At 40.2% G+C, this 26580-nt stretch overlaps 1 protein-coding gene across 3 annotated transcripts in view; it reads right to left on the minus strand.

The window, feature by feature from the left end:
- Positions 1 to 26580, minus strand: part of PTPRG (protein tyrosine phosphatase receptor type G) — a 755472-nt gene that overhangs the window by 307382 nt on the left and 421510 nt on the right. For all 3 annotated transcript variants that reach the window (XM_065933358.1, XM_065933359.1, XM_065933357.1), the window contains exons 3-4: positions 23003 to 23182; positions 8453 to 8601 (exon numbers count right to left, since the gene is read on the minus strand). In XM_065933358.1, the coding sequence (XP_065789430.1) occupies positions 8453 to 8601; positions 23003 to 23182 (329 nt within the window). The remainder of the gene's footprint in view (positions 1 to 8452; positions 8602 to 23002; positions 23183 to 26580) is intronic.

Below are 26580 nucleotides of genomic sequence, written 5' to 3' on the forward strand. Positions count from 1 at the left end.
CCCAAAATTTTAAATTACAATGTATAGGTCATATTATATTTTCTGTCAGACAGTGTCTCTCTCTACATGATAAAGAATAGACTAAAGTGGTCAAGCCAGATAAAACGTGTAGTGGTTGCTACAGATACCTCTTGGCAAGGAGCTGATGGTATTTTGTTCACTTCTCCTCTTTTTTTTTTTTTTTTTTTAACTGTATGTTTTACTGCTGGTTCAATCATCTTTGGACATTTTAAGTTCTTTGATTTTTTTTTTTTTCTCCTGTTATACAATAAACAGTGGTTATGATGTCAACAAAACTATTTCTACTGGTGATACTAAAAACAACCTAAAGTGATGATAAGAAAAACAGTGAAATAACTTATCAAACAAAATGAATGGTCATAATCATTAAGATTCTGGAGTACTAACAGTAGACCTCAGCTAAGTCATTTAGCATCCCAGAAGGTCAGATGTGCCATGGCTAAGATGGGTATCATGAGAGCACCGCCTTCATAAGGCACATGAGAAAATTAAATATCTGAAACATTCTAGACACAAGTAACGCTCATTATATGGTGTCTGTAGTATCGCTGTTACACAGTCATAACTCCCAGTGAGACAGGTTGGAACCTGGGACCCTTAGCTGCAGTTTTTGCACCTGGACAACTGTCTCCTCAAGCAACAAAATACAAAGACACTATAAAGGTCTAAAACTAACCAGGGACTTCCAGTGGTTAAGAATCCACCTGTCAATGCAGGAGACAGGGATTTGATTGATCCCTGGTCTGGGACAACCCCACATGCTACAAAGCAACTAACCCTGAGGGCGGTGACTACTGAGCCAACACGGTCTAGAGCCCGAGCTCTGCAATAAGTGAAGTCACAGCCATGAGAAGCCTGGGTACCACAGCAGAGTGGACCCTGCTCACCATGATTAGGGAAGGCCCATGTGCAGCAATGAAGATGCAGTGCAGCCAGAAATAAAAAAATTTTAAAGTATAAATTAAAAAATAAATAAATAAAAATAACCACATGAATGCAGCAGTCCCAGTCAGAACAATTATTACCAGTAAGATACCAAAGGGCCAAAAACCAAACTGCCATTTCTGAGATGCAAGAGCAAAAGCAAGGTGCGGTCCCTGCGCACAGCAGCCCAGGGGCAGGCAGACCACCTAACCAACCCTCCAGCCTGACCCAGCAATCTGCCCTTACCCTCACCCCTTTTAAGGAACCAGCCCAAGCTCCTCGGGTTCCCTCAGCACTATTTCCAGTGAAGCGTTGTGTGAATTCCACCCGTGGCCTTATCACTTTCTATTGAACCACGAGTCCAAGGACCTGAGTCGGTAACCGCAGCACCACCTCTGGCACCATCACGGCCTCCCTAAGTCTTCTTTTTGGTTGTCCAAGCCGCCCTCCCCACCCCCATCGCGAAGGCTTCACGTTTCTATATGGAGAATGTTTCCAATTTAACCAAGTTGGTTTTCAGAGCGTGTCCTCTGCTTGTCTGAGCCTTTCAGTTCAATGCAATCAGTTACCAGACCCCACGCGACAGAGACACCGCACCAAGCAGTCCAGAGTCAAGTTCAGATCTCAGGACGACGGCGCGTGATGAGGACTGCCGGACTCCCCAGACATCTTCACGTGGGGGACCGACACTGCTTCCATCTCACAAAATCTCCTCTCCGGGCCTGTACAGCCAGGCCGGAGCTCCTCCACTGAGCATACTTTAGCTGCTGTGTGTGCTTACGCGCTCAGTCGTGCCCGACTCTGAGCGACCCCATGGACTGTAGCCGGCCAGGTTCCTCCATCCTTGGAGATAAGCATTAGGTACTGGGGCCTCCTCAAATGCTCTTCTTCACTAACACAGGCGCGCATGTGTGCTCACTCAGTCATGTCTGACTCTTCTGCAACACCGTGGACTAGCCCCCCAGGCTCCTCTGGTCCGTGGGATTTCCCAGACAAGAATACTGGGGTGAGTTGCCATTCCTTTCTCCAAGAGATCTTCCCAACCAAGGGATCGAACTTGTATCTCCTGCATTGGCAGGCAGATTCTTTACTGCAGCCATCAGGGAAAGAAATCCAATTAACATGGGACATACGCATTAACAAAAATCAGTCAGATGGAAATTAAATATTTCATGGAATGCTTATTTCAATAAAGTCATTATTTAAAGTCCAACCAATTCTCTTGCCATGTGATGGAAGCCACTAAATAAAAACAGGACTGGACACATCTCCGAAGAGCCAACACTAGACAACCGAGTAACAATTTCTTTCTATGTTCCAGGATGGGGCAAGACAAGGAAACCAGGCCCTGTCCTGCGCTCCACCGACTGAGGAATCTCTGCATACAAAGCAGCTTTTCCAAGAACCTGTAACAACTGCAGGAATGTATGTGAAGAACAAGGCAAGGCCAAAGAAAAAGCATGGTACTGCAAAAATTATTTTTAGTAGAAAATGTCTCAATCTCCCTTTAATGACAGTTCTCTGTAATGACAAAGCAAGACAGCATCGAGTTTATAAAGACACTAAACAACTATTTTGTGACCAAGCCTTGCTGGTTTTACAGTTTTCAACATGACAGAAATCCAAATCATCCTGTCTGTCCCCTAAAAACATTTATTTGAAGAGGACTCAACTTCTTACAAGGAAAATGGACTGAGGGAGGAGAGGAGAAACTTATGAATCTCATTGCTGAAAGAGTGATATGTCTAACTTACACTGACAAAGGAAGGAGACAGTAGTTATATAAGTTCAGAAAAAGACTAATTTACACAAAGGTAAACACATTTCCACTTCCCTGGTGGCTCAGGCAGTAAAGTGAATGCCCACAATGTGGGAGACCTGTGTTCGATTCCTGGGTTGGGAAGATCCCCTGGAGAAGGAAATGGCAACCGACTCTAGTACTCTTACCTGGAAAATTCTATGGACAGAGGAGCCTGGTAGGCTACAGTCCATGGGGTTGCAAAGAGTCGGACATGACTAAGCAACTTCACCTTCACTTGTCAAACACATTTCAATGGAGGACTTCTAATAGCCGTTGCAATGCCATTGTATACAGTAAGTCTTCAAGAAAACGTTTCATATGTCAACCTTTATTTCCAGCAGAAAAAAAGAAATTCACACAAGAGTAATGGGCAAACTGCCTTCAGCCCACTTAGTCCTGTTCTAGAATGTCATGCTACTGAAGCTAGGACTCTACATGGCACTTCGAACCCTGGCAGGACTGGTTCACATCTGAGTTATGCAGTAGCTGCCATGCTTGTATGAGTGGAGAGATGGTGACAGAGTGTGAAGCCCCTGTGTGTGTCCCAAGAGCATGAGTGTATTCTTATCACACCCATCTTACAGGTGGCACAGCTGAGCTTCCTGGATGCTAAATGCCCCAGCTGAAGTGTAGTGTTAGAACTCGAGAATCTGGGTTCCAATGTCTCCAAAATCTTAACTAGGATTCATTTTACTTGTACATTATGTCACTGTTTTTCTTATCATCCCTTTAGGTTGTTTTTAGCATCTTACCTGGGAGAAGGAAGGCAGATGTGAGTTACCTGGACATAACCTAGGGGTTTAAGGTAAGTCAACTTTCCAACCAGAATAGGACAGAAGCACTGGAAGAACAAAATTCATTTCACAAAATGAAAGGAAAATCATCAGTCTGACTCTAAGCACAAAGTTAGGTGTTGGGCAGACAAGAATGAATACAGAGTAGGTCCAGGTAACATATCCACAGACGTGGATACTGGAGGAGAATGCAGGCTCAAATAGAACGCTAAAATGGGACTGAATCACACATTGAGGTCAGGTTAACACTAGCACCTTCTTGCCCCCTGGACAAAACCTAACTTTGACTAAGAATGTTGTATGGTATCATGGCAGAGCAGAGCATGGAGCAGGATGAGAGGGGGACCCAGACATACACAGCCCATCAGGGAGACAAAGAATTTAGTGTGTGCTTGTGGCATGGGTGGAAATAACCTATACTCTTTGGAACATAAACCAGTGCTACACTGTGGACCAATTTTTAAAATGTAGGTCCATAAATCCTTTATCAGTGACTATGAAACCTCAAAAGCTTCCGAGATCAAAGGTGTTGTTATTATTGATATATATAATTGTGGTGCAAAACTAATTCAGTAGTAAAATCAGAGGTGGAGAGATGTGAAGCCATTTAGAATATTGATATTTCCTACTTGTGTGAATATTCATCTGCATGCTGCAAAAATATAAATGCATTCAAGGGGTATAGTCCCAGACCCCCCTATGTGCCTTCTGTAAATATATATGGCATATGCACCATCATGCCTTTCTAAAAAAGATACTGAATTCTAAAACATCTGGTCCCAAGGGTTTCGGCTAAGGCATTGCAGACCTGCGCCATATGGTACTGTGTGCACGGTATGTATTAGGAAAAATGTCTTTGCTTCTACTCACTGGCTAAGATGCTCTGAACTGAACTGAAGTGAACCAGCTGTGAGTTTCACTGGAAAGGGCACACATAATCAATTTGGATCATTTAAGCTTATTGAAGACTTCAACTCATAAAGCACCGATAAGTCTGAATCAACAACTCCCATGATCTCTTATTGTAATAAACAAGATTTTAATTACCTCAGAAAATAAGCATGCAATGAACCTCCACCTTAATGGAGCTCTCAGAGGGTTTCATCTGGAGGTTTCTCTTTGCATTAACTCCAACTTCAGTTATTAGCGAAAACATGGCATGATTCAATTCCTATTAGTGCTACATGAACTTTTATTTAAAACAGGGAATGAGTATGGAGCAGGGAGAATATTCAGGACAGAGCCATCACAGATAGCTGATTGGACAGGTAAATCAAAGTGGAGTACCATGGAAAGACTCAAACAGAACCCCTGTCCTAATCATAGAAATATTCTAAACCTTCTGACTTTAAGGATGCTTAATCACATCTGCAAAGTCCCTTTTACCGGATAAAGTAACAAATAAGTTCACAGGTTTCAGAAATTAGTGAGTGAACATTGTTTGGGGGAGGGTCTTATCCTATCAAAATCCCAACTGATCTCTCTTAATTGCTTAAAGGTACCTGTAAGCAATTAGGTATCACCTGTCTCAGGGCCTTTGCACACCTCTGTTCTTTGGGCAGGCTCCAATTAATCTCTTCCCTCTTAATAAATACCTGTCTCCACTGATGTCTTCCATCTCATGACAAAATGCCCTTCTCCCTCAGAGACTGTTTCACAACCAGTATTACAAACCTGTATATGTTAGTGTTTGGTCAATATCTGTGTCGTGACTCGAGTATAATTATCTCGATCAAAAGGCTCTCTGCCTCATCATTATAACCCAGCATCCACATAACAGAAGGCACACCAGACAAATTTGCTTCTAGACAAGAGATAAAGCTGAATACTAGGAGGTGAGTGCATCTGAGGACCCAAAGTGGGTCTAGTCTCCTAGCCTTGTCATCTGATTTTGACTTTCTTTTCTAATTTTAACTGAGCTGTAAAAAAATGCCACTATTGAAAGGCTTTTGTTTTGTTTTAACAAGGACATTTATTTTTTCTGTTAGGCTGGATGTTTTTAAGTGCAGGAACGACAAGGCTGAATCCAGGATTTCAGCCAGGAAAACACGGAGAGGTTTAATTTCTAAATGTGTACAAAGTTGTTGCAGATGACCTCAAAGAATTCCTGGGAAGCAGCAAAAACATACAAGGTTGGGTTTGTAGCAGTTTACCCTCAGGGAGCAGATCCAGAATCTCATGGGGCATAAACTTAAAATCCAACCTGCAGTGCTGGGGCCGAGGCAACTGAGGAAATAGGAAATACTCAAGGTCATGACTTTATTCCAAATGGAATCTAAAGGAACCAGGACCAGCAAGACTGACCCAGGAGGCAAGAGAGGCAATTTCCTCTCTAAAAACCGCAGGAGGATGGAACAACTCTGCCATGAGGCTTCTTTACGCAAATCTACTTAAAATGATGCCACACAAGTAAAGGAAGGCTGGATTCCACTACACACAGAGCTTTCTCTTCCTGAGAGCCTCCCAATAGTGACAGCGGGCTATCCTATGAACTGGGATGTTTAGCATCATCCCTGGCCTCTGTCCACTAGATGCTGACAGCACACCACTGCCCACAACGGTGACAACCAGAAAACGCCTAACGTCCTCCGGAGGGGAGGATGCTATCTCCAGTGGAGAATCAATGCTGTGTTTGACCAATCCCAGCCCAGTTGTCCACAACAGCTCTTCCTTCTCTGGCTCTCTATAAAAGACCAATAATATCCCCAATGCTGATAAATTACCATATGGTACATTATGATTTTCTCCCTTTCGTTTTAACCTCTTGAAAAGCAGTGTAGTTATGTGGAAAGATATAAACCAAGTCTGAGATGTTCAAACAGTGTAAAAATCTCAGGAAGACCTGGTGTTAATCAGGAACTCAAAGCAATTTAATTCTTGTGCAAAAATGAGCAACATTTCTGTGCGTATTTTACAATTAAATTTGATCCTGTTACTTTTGATCTCTGAAATTCAAGTTCCTCCAACTACAACCACTAAGTAATTTAACATATTTATCACATTAAAAAGAAAAACAAGCTAGGAACCAGATGGGTTTCAATGAAGCACCCAATTAATATAGGCAGCTTACCATCTGACATTACTGAGAAGAAATAAATTCAAAGAGCTTGGTCAAACAGTAAGTCTGGGCATTGTAGCTGCCATTTCTAATTAGTTTCTAAATTTCATGGCCCTTTCTGAGTTAAAAAAATTCATTTAAAGCAATAAATTTTCAAAAGAATATGTATCTAGTCTATTCATCTTTCCAGAATCAAACAGGAGGAGGAAATAGGCACTAGGAAATGTGATTTCAGCATGAGGCAGGAGTTTCCAGTTCCTTTCTCCAGAGTTTTTCTTTTCCAAGACAGCTGCCAAATTACGTTTCCCCAACTTTCAAGCACAGGTCTTTTGTCCAGATCAACATTAACTAGACAAATGGCAACCCAATTCTAAGATAAAGAAGCTTTAAAGCAAACCTAGCTGGACAGAAACTTTCCCTTCGGCTACACTGCCAATGCAAACTGGCCAACAGGAACAAAAGAGAAACCCCAAACTTCAAAACCTGATGCAACTTGGCTTCTAGCAATCAAGTTTTCCAAGTACAAATCAAGCTAAGATTTCTAAGAAATGATTCATTCAACATAAAAAGGAGAAAAAAGAGCCCATTAAGTAGAAACTCCACTCATAAGGCATAACATTAATGTGACTCGGACAGGAAGTCCCATGATAGAGGAATACTAATGCAGAAAGAATTTTTAATACTGTGAATTCATCAGCTCAACAACATAAAAAAAAAAAAAATATGCAGCACTTTCTCAGAATGGTGATCTCTGGTTTCTCCAGCAATCATGGATAAGAGACAAATCAGTATGTGAACATAAACATGTATAAGCAAAGAAATACTATTCATCTCCACCTCTCGTAGGGATTTTTCACTTAAGCTTCAAGGTTACCTAAAAGGCCCATGAATGTGCTTGAGGAGTGAGGGTGAGTGACAAAACCCTACAGATTACATGCAAATACACATTTATATTTTTTCTCTATGGAGAAGGATTGAAAATATTCATCAGATGACCCAAGTAGACCATGACTTACTGAAGTCATGAAACACTAACAGAGTTGCCATTCCATGTTTTGAGTTTAGTCACAGGCCTGGGTACAAGCCTACCTACTACTCACAAAAAGTTTTGTAAAGCTTATCATGTGGGAATTCAAATAATCAACAAATATGCTTGTCCCCAAGAAAGAATATTTACATACTGACTGTGATTAAAGATATAAAAAAATGAGGCTAGCAATGAAGCAGATGCGTTGTCCCCACCAACGACTAAAACAAGAGCTTGGAGAACTGCTCCTTTCCTCTCTCATCGAAAGGATACACATGACCTAACGCACCCACCCTTTCTTCTGCATGGATCTCTGAGAAAACTGACATAGAGGAGGCAAAATGACACCATCAACCCCAGAAAGGTAACAGTGAGTCATATGACCAGAGGCCACAGCATCTTCCTCAGCAGTACACAAGCCTTTCAAGCAGCTTCCCTGTTGAGAGATGGTTCTGACACTCCCCTTCACGTATCAACTACCTTTTCGCTTTTCTAAAAAGTCAAAACGAAGACAGAATTTCACTTTTAGAGAGCAGAGTTTCAGAAATGGACAGGGAGAAGAAATCGTGTCAAATGAAACCAAGGGTTTGAAATCATCCACCAAGGGTTTAAGTCGACTCAGACCACAATGTTTGTGCCCATTAAACAAAGATGAGAAATTTGCGAACAGTTATCCCTCTGTCATGCTGTATGTGTAGGATCTCCAGACACAAAGGAAAGGACGGTACAAGTTTCACTCGCAAAATGTCTGGGGGGTAAAGACAAAGCTCTCCGTTAATGCCAAGGCCCAAGACACAGCTGCCCCTGAAATCTCAGGGTGCACTCACCTCCACGGGAAACCGCCTGCTGTTGACACTGTGTTCAGAGCCGGCGGAACCATTGCTGTGGCCCCAGTGAAACTCCACCTTCTCAGCTTTGAATCTGCCAGGCAGGCCAGCGCCGCTGACAAAATAGTCATCTTTCAGCAGGATGGCAACTGTGAAAAATAGGGTGCGGGGGTGAAACAATGAGTTTCAAACCAAACTTAAAAGATATCTTTTGTTGCATTAAATAAAGCTCATGGTTATATGATGTGAATTACTTCCTCATGCACCTGTTAAAACGCAAGTCAAAAACATCAGCTTGCATACATTATCACATTCTAGGTAAAGAATGCTCTCAACAGTCAGTTGATTCTAACATCTGAAAATTCCCAGGGAATGGTCTCAGAATTTATCCATTTCATAGTTGGAAAAGAAAAAACAAACACAAACTACAGACAATGACAGAGTAAGTTGCTTTGAATCAGGTCTCCTAAATCTGCTTGATGATCAAAATTATTTCTCTTTCTTAAACACTGATTCCTAGGGTTTCCCTAATGGCTCAGATGGCAAGGAATCTGCTTGCAGTACAGGAGACCTGGGTTCTATCCCTGGGTTGGAAAGATCCCATGGAGAAGGAAATGTCAAACCACTCCAGTATTCTTGCCAGAAGAAGCCCATGGACAGTGGAGCCTGGCGGGCTACAGACCATGGGATCGCAGAGTCAGACACAACTGAGTGACTAACACTTTCACTTCTTTCACCTGAATCTTGCCACCCCAAGATTCACTCTGGAATGAGATGGGAAATACACATAAGCTGGATGCAAAAGACATGTTTCTTTAATCAGAAAACTTAGGCAATGTATCAGGTAATAAAACTTGCAGGGTTTACAAATACTAAGGTGGGCTTTTCAGTAGTAAAAAATCCATCTGCCAATGCAGGAGATTCAGGTTCAATCTCTGGGTCAGGAAGATCCCCTGGATGAGGAAATGGCAATGCACTCCAGCATCCTTGCTGTGAAGTTCCATGGAGAGAGAAGCCTGGCTGCCTACAGTCCATTGCGTTATAAGGAGTTAGTGACTTAGTGACTACAACAAGAAACCAATATTAAGGCAACAATAAAGGGAAGACAGCCAGGGCTGGGGAAAGTGTTCATATTTGATATGGTGTCCAGGAAAGTGCAGTTAAAATTCTCATTAAGTCACTCAAATAACTGCAGTTTAATAGTTTCACTTTACTATTTCTTTTAATTCCAAGAAACTTTTGCTTAGCCCATCTGAAAAAACATCAATCAATTCAAATCCTAAATTTCAAAATCACATCTCTCTCCCTTAAAGCCTGGAAAAGAGAAATCAAGAACAAAAAACATGGACTTAGACTAGCAAAAAATTATTTTTCCAGAAGGAATTGAATACCCAAGTGGATAAAAAAGATTTTATTTTGTAAGTCATATATTTCCCCCTCCATTTTGTTTGAAATGAATTCATTCATTCAAACACTTATTGGCTGCTAAATACACATTAAGTTCCAACAAATATATTAAATGGTTTGTGATCAAAAGCTAAGCTTTTTTAAGGCAAGGAAAACCTTGCATACCCTCATCATCTGCTCTTCCTAAAGAGATCCCAGTTCGAGTCTTAGAGAGAAATCCAGCATGAAAATTAGGTCTCCATAAAAGATAGGGACTAAACTAATGACCCATTTCTAAAACAAGTATAATTAGTTTCAGCACTTCTCTATATAAAGGGAGCACTAAAAGCAAGTGAAGGAAACCTGTTTGTGTAAATTCCTTTTTACTGCATTCAAAAGGCAGTTTTCCTCCAACTTCTGAAAAATATTCAATTAGTAGAATAGAGATTAAAGGATAAGATGAAATGAAAGTGTTTCTTAGGCTGATTGAATATGCTACAGCATGGTTCCACCTTTATTTCTGCTAGCATGGTTTAGAACAAGGGTTGGCGAACTTTTTCTGTAGAAGGTTAAGACATACTTAAGGACTGGTGGGTCCTATGGCTCCTGTTTCAAGTACTTACCAGCGTTCATAACACAGAAGCAGCGAAACACAGTAAGTAAATGCTCAGGTGAGGCTTTGTTCCAATGAAAATTTATCCATACTACAATTTGGATATAATTTTCACAGATTATGGAATATTCTTCTCTTTTTCGTTTCTTTCTTTTCCCAACCATTAAAAAAAGGTAAGAACAAGCAGGAGGGGGTTGTCGTTTGGTGATCCCTAGGATACAGTATATTTTAGAAGATAAACTATTATATTGAACCTATGTGCCAAAGTCAAAATACCTATGAATTAGCTCAGTAGTGTCCTAAACACTGCTGATGATTCTCAGCCGGTTACAGATTCTATACATAACCATTTTGCATCCAAAGGACGGAGGCAAAGCATTTGGAGTGCATCTGTTACAATACATCCAGGGACTCAGCAGCATCTTATAAATATTTGATTTTACCTAAATCATTTATGTCTCTGTCAGGGGTCATTTTACTTGTTTTACATGAATAATTAAAAGCATAATTAGGCAACCGTACAACCTGAAACACTAATCTCATTTTTCATTTTACAGTATCTCTCACTAGAGAACACAGCATGCTACAAGCACATACAGCCCCCACCTTCCGAAAGCAGCTTACGGCTTACATTTTCCTTTACATGGAACACTAGGAAGCGAGAAGTTGCTCAGCTACCATGCAACAAGTTTCTGCTGACCACAGATAACACAGCTCTGTTTCACAACAAAATGTACCAAAGGGAGTTGCTGCAGAGCAGACTGTGGCAAGAGCCTCGAGCTCAGAGGACGGACACACCTGGGTGAGAATCTTCTCCTGCCACTTAAAAGCTGGGTGACCTTGGGCAAGCTACCTGACTTCTCTGTGTCTCGGTTTCCATCATTGCTCAAATGGCATCAACAGTGCCTACACCTGGGGAGGCTGTTTTGATGTTTGAAGGAAATCATACACAAGAAGCGCTGAACACAGCGCCAGCAATTCAGCAACGGCACGGTCAATGTGGGTTCTTGTCAAACTATGCACCGTGCAGATGGGTGACCACACCTGTACTTTCACTCTCAGACAGAGTTCCACTCTAAAGCAATATTGTTTTTCCCACAAAACAAAACTGTCCTTGAGGAGAAACAACAAACAGCAAAAGCAGATGTGGCCCAAATACTTGAGATGTTAAGTGTTGAGTAGCTACTTTGAATTTACTGTAACATCGAGTAAAAAACGTATTTCCATTACTTGTATCCTTTTGGGCTTATCAATAGAAAAGAAATCTCAATTTGATGTCTAATATGCACTCCACACTTCAAATGATACTCATTCATTTTCCCCTTTTACCAGAAGTATTTAAGCTAGAAAATAACAACATTGGTACCTTTGATTTATTTTCACAGCTTATAGGCATAATTTTTTACATACGTCTATCACATGTCAACCTGGAGAAGGAAATGGCAACCCACTCCAGTATTCTTGCCTGGAGAATCCCATGGATGGAGGAGCCTGGTGGGCTACGGTCCACGGGGTCGCAGAGAGTCGGACAAGAACTGAGCGACTTAACTATCACATGTCAAATAGTATGGGTTTTTGCAATAAGGTGTTGATAACATGTTTTGTTTTAAAATCAATTCATTTTAATTAAGATGAAGGGAGTCAACTGCAAAACAGTAATATAGTATGATAGGTAAATGATACTATGATAATAATAAATAAATACATTTTAATTTAAATTTTAAAACAATTGCACAAAAAAGTGAAACTGGGTAAGGCGACATTTAAGAAGGTAGCAAGCAACAAAGATGGTAGCAAGCAACAGCTAAAGACTGGGAAAAGATGGGCTAGGAGGAGGATGAGGAGGCAGGCAAGTTACCTAGGAGGGACTTTATAGAACGAGGCCCTCTGGCTATTCAGCTGCTAACATGGATTTTGATGAAGTCGAAACAGAATGGTGGAGGAAGTGGAAGGAACCTCAGGTTTCAAATTCAGGATACCTAACCTGGAGTCCAAAGTCCACAGCAACAGCTGCTCACAGATTTGGGGGCCCATGCCCTCCTGAAATACGAGGTAAAATTCTGAGCACGGGGACATAAATGGAGCTGAACTATTGAGTTGCTTCGGTCTGGATTTCAGTCCTAGATCTGCCACTATCCAGTTTTGACAAAGTTACTGCAATTCTGGGTATTTCAGTTCCTATTCTGTAAAACTGGAACCGTCCAACAGCAACTTCACAAGTTTGTTGTGGGTTCACAATAGTTGACATAGGGTGAATGCCCAGAAGAGTAATTCATTCACCACATTACTGCATGAAGATGGCATTGTAAAAGCCCAGAAATAAATCCATACATATATGGGCAATTACTTTACAAGGAGCAAAGAACATATGATGGAGAGAGGATAGACTTTTCAACAAATGGTGTTGGGAAAACTGGGCAGTCACATACAAAAGAATGAATACTACCACTTCATATCATATGCAAAGAATAATTCAAAATGAATTAAAGACCTGAATATAAGACCGAAACCATAAACTTCCTAGAAGAAAACATAGGTGGTAAACACTTTGACATGGGTCTTACTCCTTCTTTTCTGGATCTGACTACAAAGACAAGAAAAACAAAAGCAAAATTAAACAAATGAGAATACATCAAAGTGAAAAGCTTCTGCACAGAGAAAGAAACCATCATCAAAATGAAAAAGCAGGGGCTTCCCTGGCTGGCTCAATGTTTAGGAATCCGCCTGCTACTGCAGGGGGCACGGGTTCAACACCCATTCTGGGAAGATCCCACATGCCGCAGAGCAACTAATTCTATATGCCACAACTACTGAAGCCCGTGCGCCTAGAGCCTATACTCCGCAACGAGAGAAACCACTGCCGGGAGAAGCCCGCACACCGCAAGCAGAGAGCAGCTCCCACTCGCCACAACTAGAGAAAAGTGCTCGCGAAGCAATGAAGACACAGTGCAGCTGTAAAATAAATAAATACACATCTTTAAAAAAAGGAAACACAATCCAAAAGAAAAGAACAGGCAACCTATTAAATAGGAGACGGTGCTAGCAATGTGTATACCCAATAAGGGGTTAAATACAAAGAACTCACAGAATTCAAAGACAACAAGACAAACAATCTGATTGAAAATTAGGTAGAGGATCTAAGTAGACATTTTTCCAGAAAAGACATACACATGGCCAGCAGGCACATGAAAAGATGTTCAACATGACTAATGAATAGGAAAATGCAAAACAGAATCACGATGCAGATCACCTCACACCTGTTACAACGGTGATCGCCAAAAAGACAAGAAATAAGTATTGGCAATGGTGTGGAGAAAAGGGGAACTTTGTGCACTGTTGGTGGGAATTTTTCCACTATAGAAAACAGTAAGAATAAGTAAGAACAGAACTGTCATTTGACCTACCTATTCCATTTGGGCATTTATCCTAAGCACATGAAAACTAATTTGATAAGGTATGTGAACCTCTATGTTTAAAACAGCCATGATATAGAAACAACCTAAGTGCTCAAAGATAGACGAATAGATAAAGAAGATGTGGGATATGCATACACAGTGGAATACTACTCAGCCATAAAAAAGAAAGAAGCCTTGCCATTTGCAACAACATGAATGAACTTTGAAGATATTACTCTAAGTGAAATAAGCCAGAAGGAGAAAGACAGATGTGCATTATTTCAGTTATGTGTGGAAACTCAAAAAAAAAAAAAAAAAAAAGAGCAAACTAAAATGGAAATAAACTCATAGATACAGAGATCAGAGGTGCAGTTACCAAGGGTGGGTGAAATGTGTGGGGGGAATCGACTGTACGGTGACTGATGATAAATGAGACTTGGAGTGCTGATCACCTTGTAGTATACATAGATGTCAGATTATAATACTGTATACCTCAAGATTATATTTTAAAAATAGATGGCATTGTATAACTACTGTTTATAACAGTTCTTCCAGGAAGAGGATCCATAGCTTTCATAGATTCCCCCTGTGTTCAGGGCTTCCCATAATGCAATAATGCTCTGCATAGGGGCAGGGGAGACATACGAGTCACACCATGGATAAGGAATTACTTTCCGAATTTGACGAAGTGACTGAGGACCAGGCATTCGCTGCATTCTTTGCAGGACATCCATTAATGGTTAATAAATTATACTCAATGCATCTAAATAAAGCTGGCCTAAAGCAAGTAGTCCCACTAAAATCTGACTAAATAGCGACAGATGCCAAAAGTTTTTAAAAAATCGATGTGAGAAGGAAAATAAGTTCCTCAGTATCTTACCTCCACCACTTGTCAACCAGCTTCCAACACTACAAGATGGGGAAAGACTACCATTATTGGATCATTAATGCTGAGACCCCCCAGCCACCCGCAGTTCCAGTGTCCATCAGGGAATGCTTTAGGGCTCCTGGTCAAAAGAGAAATGCCGTGGTCTGATGGTCAAGACACACTAGCTCAAGTGCTAATCTTCTACTGACTTCCCTATAGGCATCAGCATTTACTTTATCTAATATTTACCAGTAACTACTGGGGAAGCAAAGGAAAGATTTTAAATGAGGTATCATCTCCTGCCCTCACAGAGTGTATAGCTCGTGGGGAAAACAGGCCACAGGACCTGATGCAAAGAACTGAGTCATTGGAAAAGACCCTGATGCTGGGAAAGACTGAGGGCAGGAGGAGAAGGGGACAACAGAGGATGAGATGGTTGGATGGCATCACCAACTCAATGGACATGAGTTTGAGTAGACTCCGGGAGTTGGTGATGGACAGGGAAGCCTGGCGTGCTGCAGTCCATGAGGTCGCAGAGTTGGACACAACTGAGCAACTGAACTGAACTGAAACTAAGCAAGATGGACAAGGCAGAATAGCTGACCTTTTAATCATAAAATATGTTGGATGACAACCCAGTAGAAGGTTCTGTGCCCTAAAACACAGAAAAGTGAACTTTAAAAATTATCTTCCAAGTTCAAAACCTACATGAGTCAAGTTATGCAACAAAGCGCTGGTTTGCCCATTCTGTAATTGGTAAATAAAGCTTCAGTTTATTCAGAAGATAGCTGCTACTACCTGAGTGCAGGGCTAGGGCTGAGGGAATAACAGGAAGGATCTAGAGCTTGGCAGGCAGGAACAGAACTTACAGTATGACTTGCAAGCAGAGATCTAGGGAAATAGCTCCAACCTGAATTGCAGGGTTCAGGCAAGACTGAACACTAACAGGCTGACAAGAATCCAAGAATCTGGATATCTGAATTTTTAAAAACTTTTCCTGTTGTATTGGGGTATAGCCAATTAACAATGTTGTGACAATTTCAGATGAACAGCGAAGGCACTCAGCCATACATACACAAGTATCTGTTCTCCCCCAAATTCCCCTCCCATCCAGGCTGCCGTTTAACGCTGAGCAGATTTCTGTGTGTTATACAGTAGGTCCCTGCTGGTTATCCATTTAAAATACAGCAATGTGTACATGTTCATCCCAAACACCCTAACTATCCCTCTCCCTTGCAACCCTAAGTTCGTTCTCCAAGTCTGTGAGTCTGCTTCTGTTTTGTAAGTAAGTTCATTTGTGTAATTTCTTTTTAAATTCCACATATAAAGGATGTCATATGATATTTCTCCTCCTCTCTCTGACTTACTTCACTCAGTATTATAATTTCTAGGTCCACCTACGTTGCTGTAAATGGCATTATTTCACTCTTTTTAATGGCTAAATAATAAGGGATCTAGATATTTTAAACAGGAAACTTTAAAAAGTGAAGAACCAAAGCGCATTTAGCATCCCCCAAAGAAGAACGGAATTTTTTCTTAATTACACTTAAATTTTCTTTTTTGGGCAGCCTTGAGCTAACCAGAGGTGCTGCAGGGTATTACAAACACAGGGTTGGGCAGGCCCAGTGTCAATGCTGCTGAACATCCAGATGCTTTCAAACATCTGTCTACTTGGCTGAGGCTCGGCTTCTAACCTTGGCAGCCGCTTTGTGAGCAAAACGACCAACTCATAAATGGCATAAATAAAACTCACAGCTTGAAGAAGAAAATGTGATCCAGGGAAAAAGATTCAATGCTGGTCCCTCTTCAGTACCTATCAAGGATCACTGAGATAACTGCAATAGGGTGGTGGGTGATAGAATAAAAATGAGTAACAAAAAAAAAATAAAAATAAGTAACAGTTTCTTATCAAGGCAAATTGGGAACCCTAAGAATATGGACTTGGGAGATCACTGTGTATTTTCACTTGTACCAAAAACCTGTCCTACATCAACAAAGAGGTTTTATTGGAATGAGGACATACTTAGATTTTCACCATCAATGCTGGACTCTCTACTCCGTGCACAGAGTAAACAAAACCCCTTTTCAAACCATGGTTCTCATCTGGGACTAGCTATAAGGACAACAGGAAGAAGGAAGAGAAAGGGGACAAAGTTAGGAGCTGGGAGTAAAGACAGACCAACAGGCAAGAGCCAGTCTTGTCACAAGAGAGGGGAAATTCAAGGAGATGTGAGAGAAAAGATGGGAGAGAGCGAAACCACAAAAAAAGAAAGCATGTGGAGATATACTCATGAACAGACAAAAATAGACTACAAAGTAAAAGAAGAGGAAGCGCAAATATTGAGAGTCAAGAAGACAAGCACACAGAGAATTCCTAGAATATTCCTTACGAATCTCAGAGTTGTTAAAGGCTTTTCTATGCATGTGACACCAGGACAGTTATGCTGAAACTATGGAACTCCCTCCTGAGTGAGGGCTGAGCACAGAAGTCTGTGAGTGTGGAGAGAAATCAAGCATCATGAAAATCACCACTGGAAACGCTGTAAGGAGCCCATGATGGCTCTCAGTAAGGTTCGCGCCAGTTTCTCCACCAACCTTGGTCAAAACACTGACTCTTCAGGGCACCATGGAGGCAGCAGTTGGTCAAGCAGCAACTGCAATGAATGCAGTGTCCTTTCTGGTCAGACACTCGCTTGGCTGGGGGTGGAGTGGGGCTTACCATGTGAGCAAAAAGAGAAGCAGCGTCAGATGCTCCTCTTGCACTGAGCTAGGGTGACATGCTCAGTCATGGAACGAGCATGTGGAAATGACTGAGGTTGTTTTTAAGACTGTACTTTTCTCTTTATACCAGCCTGCAGTGAGGCGGTTCATTGAGACTTGGTTTAAGTCTGTGGGTTCTTATGGAACTGCTTTATCATAAAAGCTCCAAGGACTAGGTGAAATAAAGTAGATGCAACAGTATCCTAATCTTTGTCTGAATTATATGGGCTCAGCAACATATTAGGACATGGTTCCTCCACAATTTACCTATGCAGACTTTCTCAATTGTTGATCTACTTTTATTAATTTAACAACTACTTTTTGAATCCATCTATGTCAGGTATATGTAGACAAATAAGAAAGAATGTAGGCAAAGAAAAAATAGAGCAAAAAAAATAGAGCAAAAATATGAAGTGTGGAAAGAGTAGTAACATGCATTTTGGCAACTGTATTTACTGTCTGTCCTTAGTGTAAGGTAAAAGAGAAAGAGGTGGAAAAATAAAAAGTAAAAAACACCCTCCAAATGCTTAAAACTCACAGGAGACCATGGCTTATTAACAATAGACCAGAATCACGATCTACATCTGAAATTCCAATCATTTAGTTAGAAGCTAATGCTAGGAACAGCAAGATTATCTTGAAACGTTTTTGTTGAATGCATTATCTTTTCATTCTACAAAGATGAAAGAAAGGGAAGTAACTTGAGATGAAATCAAATGAGAACTGGCACAATAGAGCGTTATGGCTGTTCGGAAAGAAACAGAGAGATGCTATCTGTCTTCTAAAGATATTTTAGACAACTTTCGAGAAGTGGACTACGGACAACCACACTGCTCTATTGATTATGCCGGATTGGATATATGGTCCTCTCCACAGGTTAAGACAGATATGAACATTAAAACTGCTTTATGGGAAAGTTACTGTCTGTATGTTACAGGCCGCTTTAAATATTAACTTTCTGTATTCATATTTTAATATCCAAGAGACAGTCTATTTTACAGATAAGTGACCTGTAAATTTCCAACAGAAAAAATGAGTATCTCTTCCTGAATTTATTTTGTGGAAGTGCAAGCTTCAAGGAAAGACTTTTGGGGCTCAAAAATTAATGACTGAAGAAAAATAAGGTTTTTTGGCATCTAGGCAAGAAAGTTAGATCCAAAATGAATGATGATAACAAAGACAATGTGGCTCATGATACACTTTTTTTTAATTAAACTTTTAATCTTCCTGATAACTGTAGATCCACATGTAGTTTTAAGAAATAATATAGAGGTCCTGTGTCCCCTTTATTCAATTTCCTCAGTCAAATCTTATAAAACTAAAGTACAATGATATGTACTCTTTTTTTAACAAATATTATCCAGCTTGCCTATCAATACTATTCACTGTTGATATTATCAACTCCCACATTTAATTCAGATACACAGCATCCTGCCCTGTATTTGTGCTGTGTTCAACTCAATTTATATGATCCAGGAGTAATAGACAAAGCAAATGGATCTTCATTTCTCTAAAAATGCTGGAATATTTATGAACTCATCTGACATTTTAAGAACAGAATAAAGCTGTTCCTAGGTTCATGCATATTCAAAAAAAAACCAGGAACAAGACAGGTTTTTCAGCACCCAAGTTTCTAGAGAAACATACACTAAAACTCTTTTAAGAGAACAGAAAATACAATTCAATGTTCACATTTAACACTGCATACCCCAATGTTCACTGCAGCACTGTTGACAAAAGCTAGGAAGTGGAAGCAACCTAGATGTCCATCAGCAGACAAATGGATAAGAAAGTTCCGATACATATACACAGTGGAATATTACTCAGCTATTAAAAACAACACATTTGAATCAATTCTAATGAGGTGGATGAAACTGGAGGCTATTACAGAGTGAAGTAAGTCAGAGAGAAAAACACCAGTACAGTATATTAACACATATATATGGAATTTAGAAAGATGGTGATGACAACCCTATATACAAGAGTGAATGAGACGCATAAAAAGGGCAGACTTTTGGACTCTGTGGGAGAAGGCAAGGGTGGGGTGATTTGAGAGGATAGCATTGAAACATGTATATTACCATATGTGAAATAGATCACCAGTTCAAGTTCTATGTATGAGACAGGGCACTCACAGCTGATGCACCAGGACAACCCAGAGGGATGGGATGGGGAGGGAGGTGGGAGGGGGGTTCAGGATGGGGGACACATGTACACCCGTGGCTGATTCATGCAAATCTACTGCAAAAGTCACCACAATAATGTAAAGTAATTAGCCTGCAATTAAAATAAATAAATTTTTTTTTTAATGATTGGTACTTTAAAAAAAAAATCACTCCTATGGAATCATGTTAGGTTGATTATTTATGGGCTATTAGCCTGTCTAGTATGATGTCATAAATTTTGATGTCATAAGCACAGTTTGAGAAGTAAAAAAGATTTATTTCTGCTTCTCAGAAAGCCGTACTTCTGAATTTCAGAGACAGCTGCGTTCATGTTTGGATGGCTGTACCCTAAAGTCAGGCGCATGCTCCCACAGATAGGCAACAACTTGTGGATCGCTCTGGAGGCCAGCAGAGTGACAGAGATTGATAAGAAGCTTCTGGAAGACCAAGGTCATGAATCAACTTGCACTGAGTGAACCCTACACTTGTCTAAAACCTGTCATTGGAGATACCAGGCTGAAAGCTGTCACTGAAACATGTTATCTTTGCAGAAGGCTGTCAAGCGTTTCAAGTCAAGTAGAAAACCATATCAGAGAGCCCAGCAAATTGCCTTTGGCAGGTTTCCGGAATGTGGCACCAAGGTGGCACTCATCCCCCAGATCCGATTACCCCAGCATAGCAAAGCTCTGGTCCACCACATTCAGACTGACTGTGGAGTGATATTCCCATCACGGATCTCCAAAGGACACTCACATTTGAAACACACAGCAAAGCTACTGCTAGAGAAGATCTGAATTGTAGCTATAAACACACCATCTAAACTCAGGGAGTAGAAAAGGGCAGGTAAAAAGGTGTGTATAAATAATATCATTGGTATACAGGTTTGTCCCGAGCAGCTGCTCAAACGGATGAATCAAGGTACAGGAGAAAGTAGCCTGCTATAACGCTCGAAGACCTGTTTATGGGGACATTATGAAAAAGAGCTCGAAGCCAGGAACCACTGTGTTGAGTGGGAAACAATTCCAAGATCAAGTCAGACCAACCCAAAGCAATCAGCCACAAAAAGTCTCTGACAAATGCTGGTTCAGACAAAGTAGATGGAGCCCTAAAGTTGTACGTGCAGCCACTTAGGTGCTGGTGGTGGTGTTTTTTAAAGGCAACTCAGTGACCCACAACATGAATGGGACCAAAAGACAGATAATGAAGTCATTTTAGCTTCGCATGAGGGCTTCACAGCCAACGCTCCTAGAGGGATTGCTTGGAGTGCTCTGTACTGATATCCTTGGTTACAAAGGAATTGTTTCAAAGAGAGAGAGAGTGAGTCAGTTTTAATGGGTTGGGTTATAAGAGTAGAAAAATAAGATAAGAAAAAATACCTTTAGCACCACAGAATTCCAGTTAACACTAGGCACAAATGTAATATAACACTCAGGCAGTTATTTTCAAATCAAACAGTGGGGCACAGCAAGGCAATCTCTGCTACTTCCATCAACAGTCTGTAACTGTTATTTGCATGGCAGTGATTAAGAAGGAAGCACTTTGCATTAGCAATTCTGAAAATGTGGTATTTCATATTCATGGACCCTAAGTGAAAGGTGAGGTAGGTAAAAGGAAGCCGGAGGATCAAACTGCCGGTCTGATACACAACGGGATAAGACAGTGTTCATCTGTATTGTAATACAAAACAAATAATAACAAATCAAATTCTCAAGGAAGATAAGAAATGCATTTCCATCTGTGCATTTGGCATGGTGATGTCTAGTAGAAATTTCTGTAAAGATAGAATGCTCTCTGACTGTGTGGCCTGTTATGGTAGCCACTAGCTAAATGTGGTTACCAAACATATGAAATGTGACTAGTACAATACTGCCCAAAGAGATCTACAGGTTCTTTGAAATTCCTATCAAAATTCCAATGGTGTTTTTCACAGAGAAAGTTAAAACCATCCTAAAATTCCTATGGAACCTCCAAAGACCCTGAATAAGAAAAGGAATCCTTAGAAAGAAGAACAAAGCTGGAGGCATTATACTTCTTAATTTCAAATGATACTCCAAAGCTATGATAATCAAAACAGTATGGAACTGGCATACAAATAAACACATCAACCAATGAAATACAATCTAGAGTCTAAGAAATAAACCCACACATACGACTATTTGCTCATAATTGACAAAAAGAGCCAAGAATACTCAATGGGAAAAGGATAGTCTTGTCAGTAAATGGTGTTGGAAAAATGAGACATTCATATACAAGAATGAAGCTGGACCACTACCTTACATCCCTCATGAAAAGTAACTTGAAATGGATTAAAGACTTAAATTTAAGACCTGAAACTATAAAACTCCTAGAAGAAAACATAGAGAGAAAGCTCCTTGACATTGGTCATGTCAATGATAATTTGGATATGACACTAACAGAACACAGGACAAAAGCAAAAACAAACAAATGGGACTCACCAAAATAAAAACCTCTGCACTGCAAGAGAAATGACCAATAAAAATGAAATAGCTATATGCCAGTTATATCTTAATGTGTGCTCAGGTACTCAGTCATGTCTGACTCGTTGCAGCCCCATGGATTGTAGCCCGCCAGGCTCCCCTGCCCAAGGAATTTTCCAGGCAAGAATACTGTAGTGGGTTGCTATTTCTGACTCCAGGGACCTTCCCGACCCAGTGATCTAATGCATGTCTCTTGCATTTCCTGCACTGGCAGGCGGATTCTTTACCACTAGCGCCGCTCGGGAAGTCCTATATCTTAACAAAGCCGGAAAAAAATAAAGGTGACCCCTACACCTCTACCCCCAAAATACAAAGATCTTAGTGTGTGTCTCCTCTGCTTTCCAACACTACAAACAGACACCCTAAGAAGGCAGGAAACAAAAACAAAACTATACACAGCTACAAAAACTAAGGGAACAAATTTTAATCTTGCTTAGCTTTAATTAATTTAAATTTAAATATAGCTACATATGGCTAGTGGCCACCATATTAGAACAGAGGTCTCAAAGTTCACTCTATATAATTTACATGGACTGACCCACTCAAATCTTAACAATTCTATGAGATTGATACATATACATTATTATCCACATACATTTTTATCTTTATATTTTTACCCTGTCACATTGAAAAAAAAAAAATCTTTTACTCACAAAGTGGTTAGGCAGTTTGCCCAAAATCACACAGCTAGTATAGCAAGCAGCCAGTTCTTAAACCGAGGGTCAGTTCCAGAACTCTCACTCAGCTTTATGTTGTCTACAGTAACGTGCACAACTAAACGAACAAGTCCTGGTTAAGGTACAGACCAGAGACACCAGAAACATTTCATGTTGTCCTACAGACAGGTAAAGAAGATGCAGTTTACCTGTTTTCCCTGTGTTTTTCATCCAGGTTTTGTTAGAAGACTCATTGTCGAAGCCATCAAGTTGCAGGTCCTGGTACTCTTCACTGACACGCGCATGCTGGTCCGAAATGTCTATAGGCGACTGCTGACGGCCCCCACAGCTGACACTGGACGTGACCCAGTGCTCAGGACCGTAGGCACCTGTTAAGAGAAGACAAGATTTCAATTCCTGTGGCTCAAAGGGCACGGATGGAATGAATAAGACACACAAAAGTCAAACACTTCATCTGCCAAGATACATTTTCCTATGTATCCCCACCCTAACGATGTTACTGCACTGGAAAGCTCAGCCCAAGCCACTTGCTGGATAGGGCAAGAAAATGTAAGTAAAAAATCTCACTTAAGATAGTCTGGCTTCTTGATTTGTAATCAAATATTTGCTCATTTTTTCTATTACCCAATTAAGAAAATCAAGCAGAAGGGTTGTCGGAGTTATTCACATTAAAAAAAATGGTTTTAAAAATAATTTTCCTAAAATAAACAGAACATATTCACAAGAAAACACCTTCATCAATTTAGCATGTTCTGCTATTGTGAACATTATATGAAACACAACTTTTTGTTATGTTTCTAGGAATTTCTGAACTGGAAAAAAAATTAAAAGCAACACAACACTAGATGAAAGTCACTACAAACAATGTACTCAATAGGATATGGTTTTCCTTTGGCTAATTGTGAGATTTTTCACTATAGCCAGTTTGAACACTTAGGTATTAAGGCACTCATTTCTCTTTCTCAGCCCCTCTCTGTCATAGGAGTTGGGGATACAAAGCTACCTTAAGACTAGACTCATTCATATAAATAAAGATTTTGGAGGGACATATTCCATGGAAATAGACAAAGAGAATGCAGCTATCATGCATAACCCTAATGAGTGTCAAGCAGGCACAGGGAGAGAAAATTTTACAACGTTCGTGACATGACAAAAGCAGAAGTAGTCAACTAGAAAAAAATCATTTACTAGAGAGATTAAGATAAATTTTTTGTTTGAAAACCAGATATATAATAGGTCAAAACAGTATAATTTTTCAATTTTTTATTTTATATTGGAGTACAGTTGATTTACAATGTTGTGTTAGTTTCAGGTTGTACTGCAAATTGATTCAATTATACATATACATATATATTCTTTTTCAGATTCTTTTTGCATAGAAGTCATTACAGAATATTGAGTAGTTCCCAGTGCTATACTATAGGTCCTTCTTAATTATCTATTTTATATATAGCAGCATGTAATAACTGTAAAATAATTAGAAGATAAAACTGAGGCTTCTCAATCAACACAGTTTAGCGTATAAATAAACATATACACATACTTGTATTCCTAGCGGGGTTTTCTAAGCTTTAAATTTCTTCACATATCAAATAAAAGAGGATGAATGACCAAAGCAACCTTAGGTGATCAACTCATCCATGAACCCATTCCTTTCTGCCTCATTCCATGCTTAGCCTTGCACGATGGAAGACAGGAGGACGTCTTAGGTCTCCCTCTTACCAAGGAAGAGTCCACACCTGAGCCCGACACCCACCACACACTCACTGGCCATGGATTTCCCCATTCCCCTAAGTCTGATACAGCTCACAGCAGATACAAATAGGGGTACCATGAACAAAGGGGTGACCACAAAAAACCTTTTCAGTCACAGTAATGGAAGCTTCATGGCTGCAAAAGTAACTGACAAAGCTGCCCCCAAAATGATTCAAATGCTGGCTGTCTGGCAAAGAGCTCAGCCTCACTCTATGCCTGGGTCCTTTTCCCTAATCCTCATCCCAAAGACTAAGATAAAAGAGACGATCAGAAAGAACACATTCACTGTCGGGCAAAGATTTAGCGACCTCAGGGCACGTTTCACAATTTTAAGTGCCAGAAGACTTTCTGCAAAAACTTAGCATCACCACTTCCTTTACCGTAGGATTCCAACTACATTAGGAATTTTCAAGGGCTGTTTCCTCATGTCATGTCACCTCTTGGTCAAATTCCCTAAGACTGTGTGAGATGAGTCACGAAGGAACAGAGTGTGCATTTGTGTATGTTTCACCTTGCATGAATATAGTTGAAGAAAAAAAGGAGATGAAAGCGGATGGGAATAGCTCCAATTATCCTATTTGCTCTAGATTTTCTTCCACATACCAAAAAGATTGCTTAAAAAATTGAATAAAGTGCCGTTGATGTATTTGATAGCTGAGCACTATGTTAATTCTGGCTAAGCTACAACTGGGCCTGTATGTTGGAAATATGGAAACTGAAGTGCTAGAATATTGTGTGTGTTTATGTATGTATATTATGTCTTTCAGAAACTCACTACTACAATAAAATTACACTCAATGGGAAAAAAATACATGGTAAAAAACCAATTCTAACACATGTGACTCCAAAGAACTAAGAACATAAGCCATCATTTGTAAAAACACCTAGACACCTGGTAGTTATCCTACTGAAAAAAAAAAAAAAAGAAAACAAACAAACAAAAAAACTCTGTAACCTCTGATAGATACTTGCCATTCACAGTATTTCTCATAATCTGTCAGGCATGGGTGAAATATAAGTTAGCACTCTATAAAAATATAATCAGGGTTCATATCAGTGAGATTCATTTATTCACTGGTAAAAATCTGAAGATTTAAGCCAACTACCATGCTTGCTTTCACACTTCTACCCAATAAAAGCTCAAGTGCAATTTTAATTGAAACTGATCTTTCACTTCAGATTTTAAATTAATTCTTCTTTGGAGTGCTTCATGCTCCAGACACCCTTGCTTTGCAAAACCCCTTATGTCATTAGTGGAGGAAATAGAACACTTTTTTCAAGCTTGCAGGTATCGATTACCTATTCTCACGCTGAAGCACCACGGCCGTTCCACACTGTATAAATCTCTTCAGTGTTCAGACACTTTATAAAGGACTGAGAATTATATCATTAATCATTTCCAGATACACAAGTCTCATAGCATTGAATGCTTTGTTTTTCAAAACTTTGAATAATGCCTTTAAGCAAAAAACATGACTCAAAACAAAACCAAACCACTGTGGTTGACTGAAACCTAGGTTTGAAGGAGGGAAAGCAATCAGCAAGAAGCTTTCCTCTCTCAGATCTGGGATTACCCACCTAAAAGAAGAAGAAAAAGTCATGTGCATTTTGGTTTCTTCTTACTGACTCTTTCTTAGAATATCTGCATTTTAACAGCTGGACCTATTTAGAGCAGTTCACCAACTCTGACATGACAATCTAATGTGCAAGGCTATCTTCTCAAAATGGGGAAGCATGGGGCTCAGAGGTAGAAACCGCAGGGGAGCTTGGCTGCCAAGAGTAACTCCCTGTTTACCTGTTAAGAGTCTGGTATGAATTAGATCTGATTGAGACATACTGCCAACAGATTAGTACCAAGGGAATTGAACAGTGACTTCCCCTCAATCTAGAATGAAAAATATTTTCTTTTTTTGGGGCTGGACACAAGGGAGATCTTAATTCCCTGACCAGGGCTCGAACCCATGCCCCATGCAGTAGACGTGCGGAGTCTTAGTCACTGGACTACCAGGGA

This window comes from Muntiacus reevesi, chromosome 4 (genome assembly GCF_963930625.1).
Source record: "Muntiacus reevesi chromosome 4, mMunRee1.1, whole genome shotgun sequence".
Taxonomy (NCBI): Eukaryota; Metazoa; Chordata; class Mammalia; order Artiodactyla; family Cervidae; genus Muntiacus; species Muntiacus reevesi.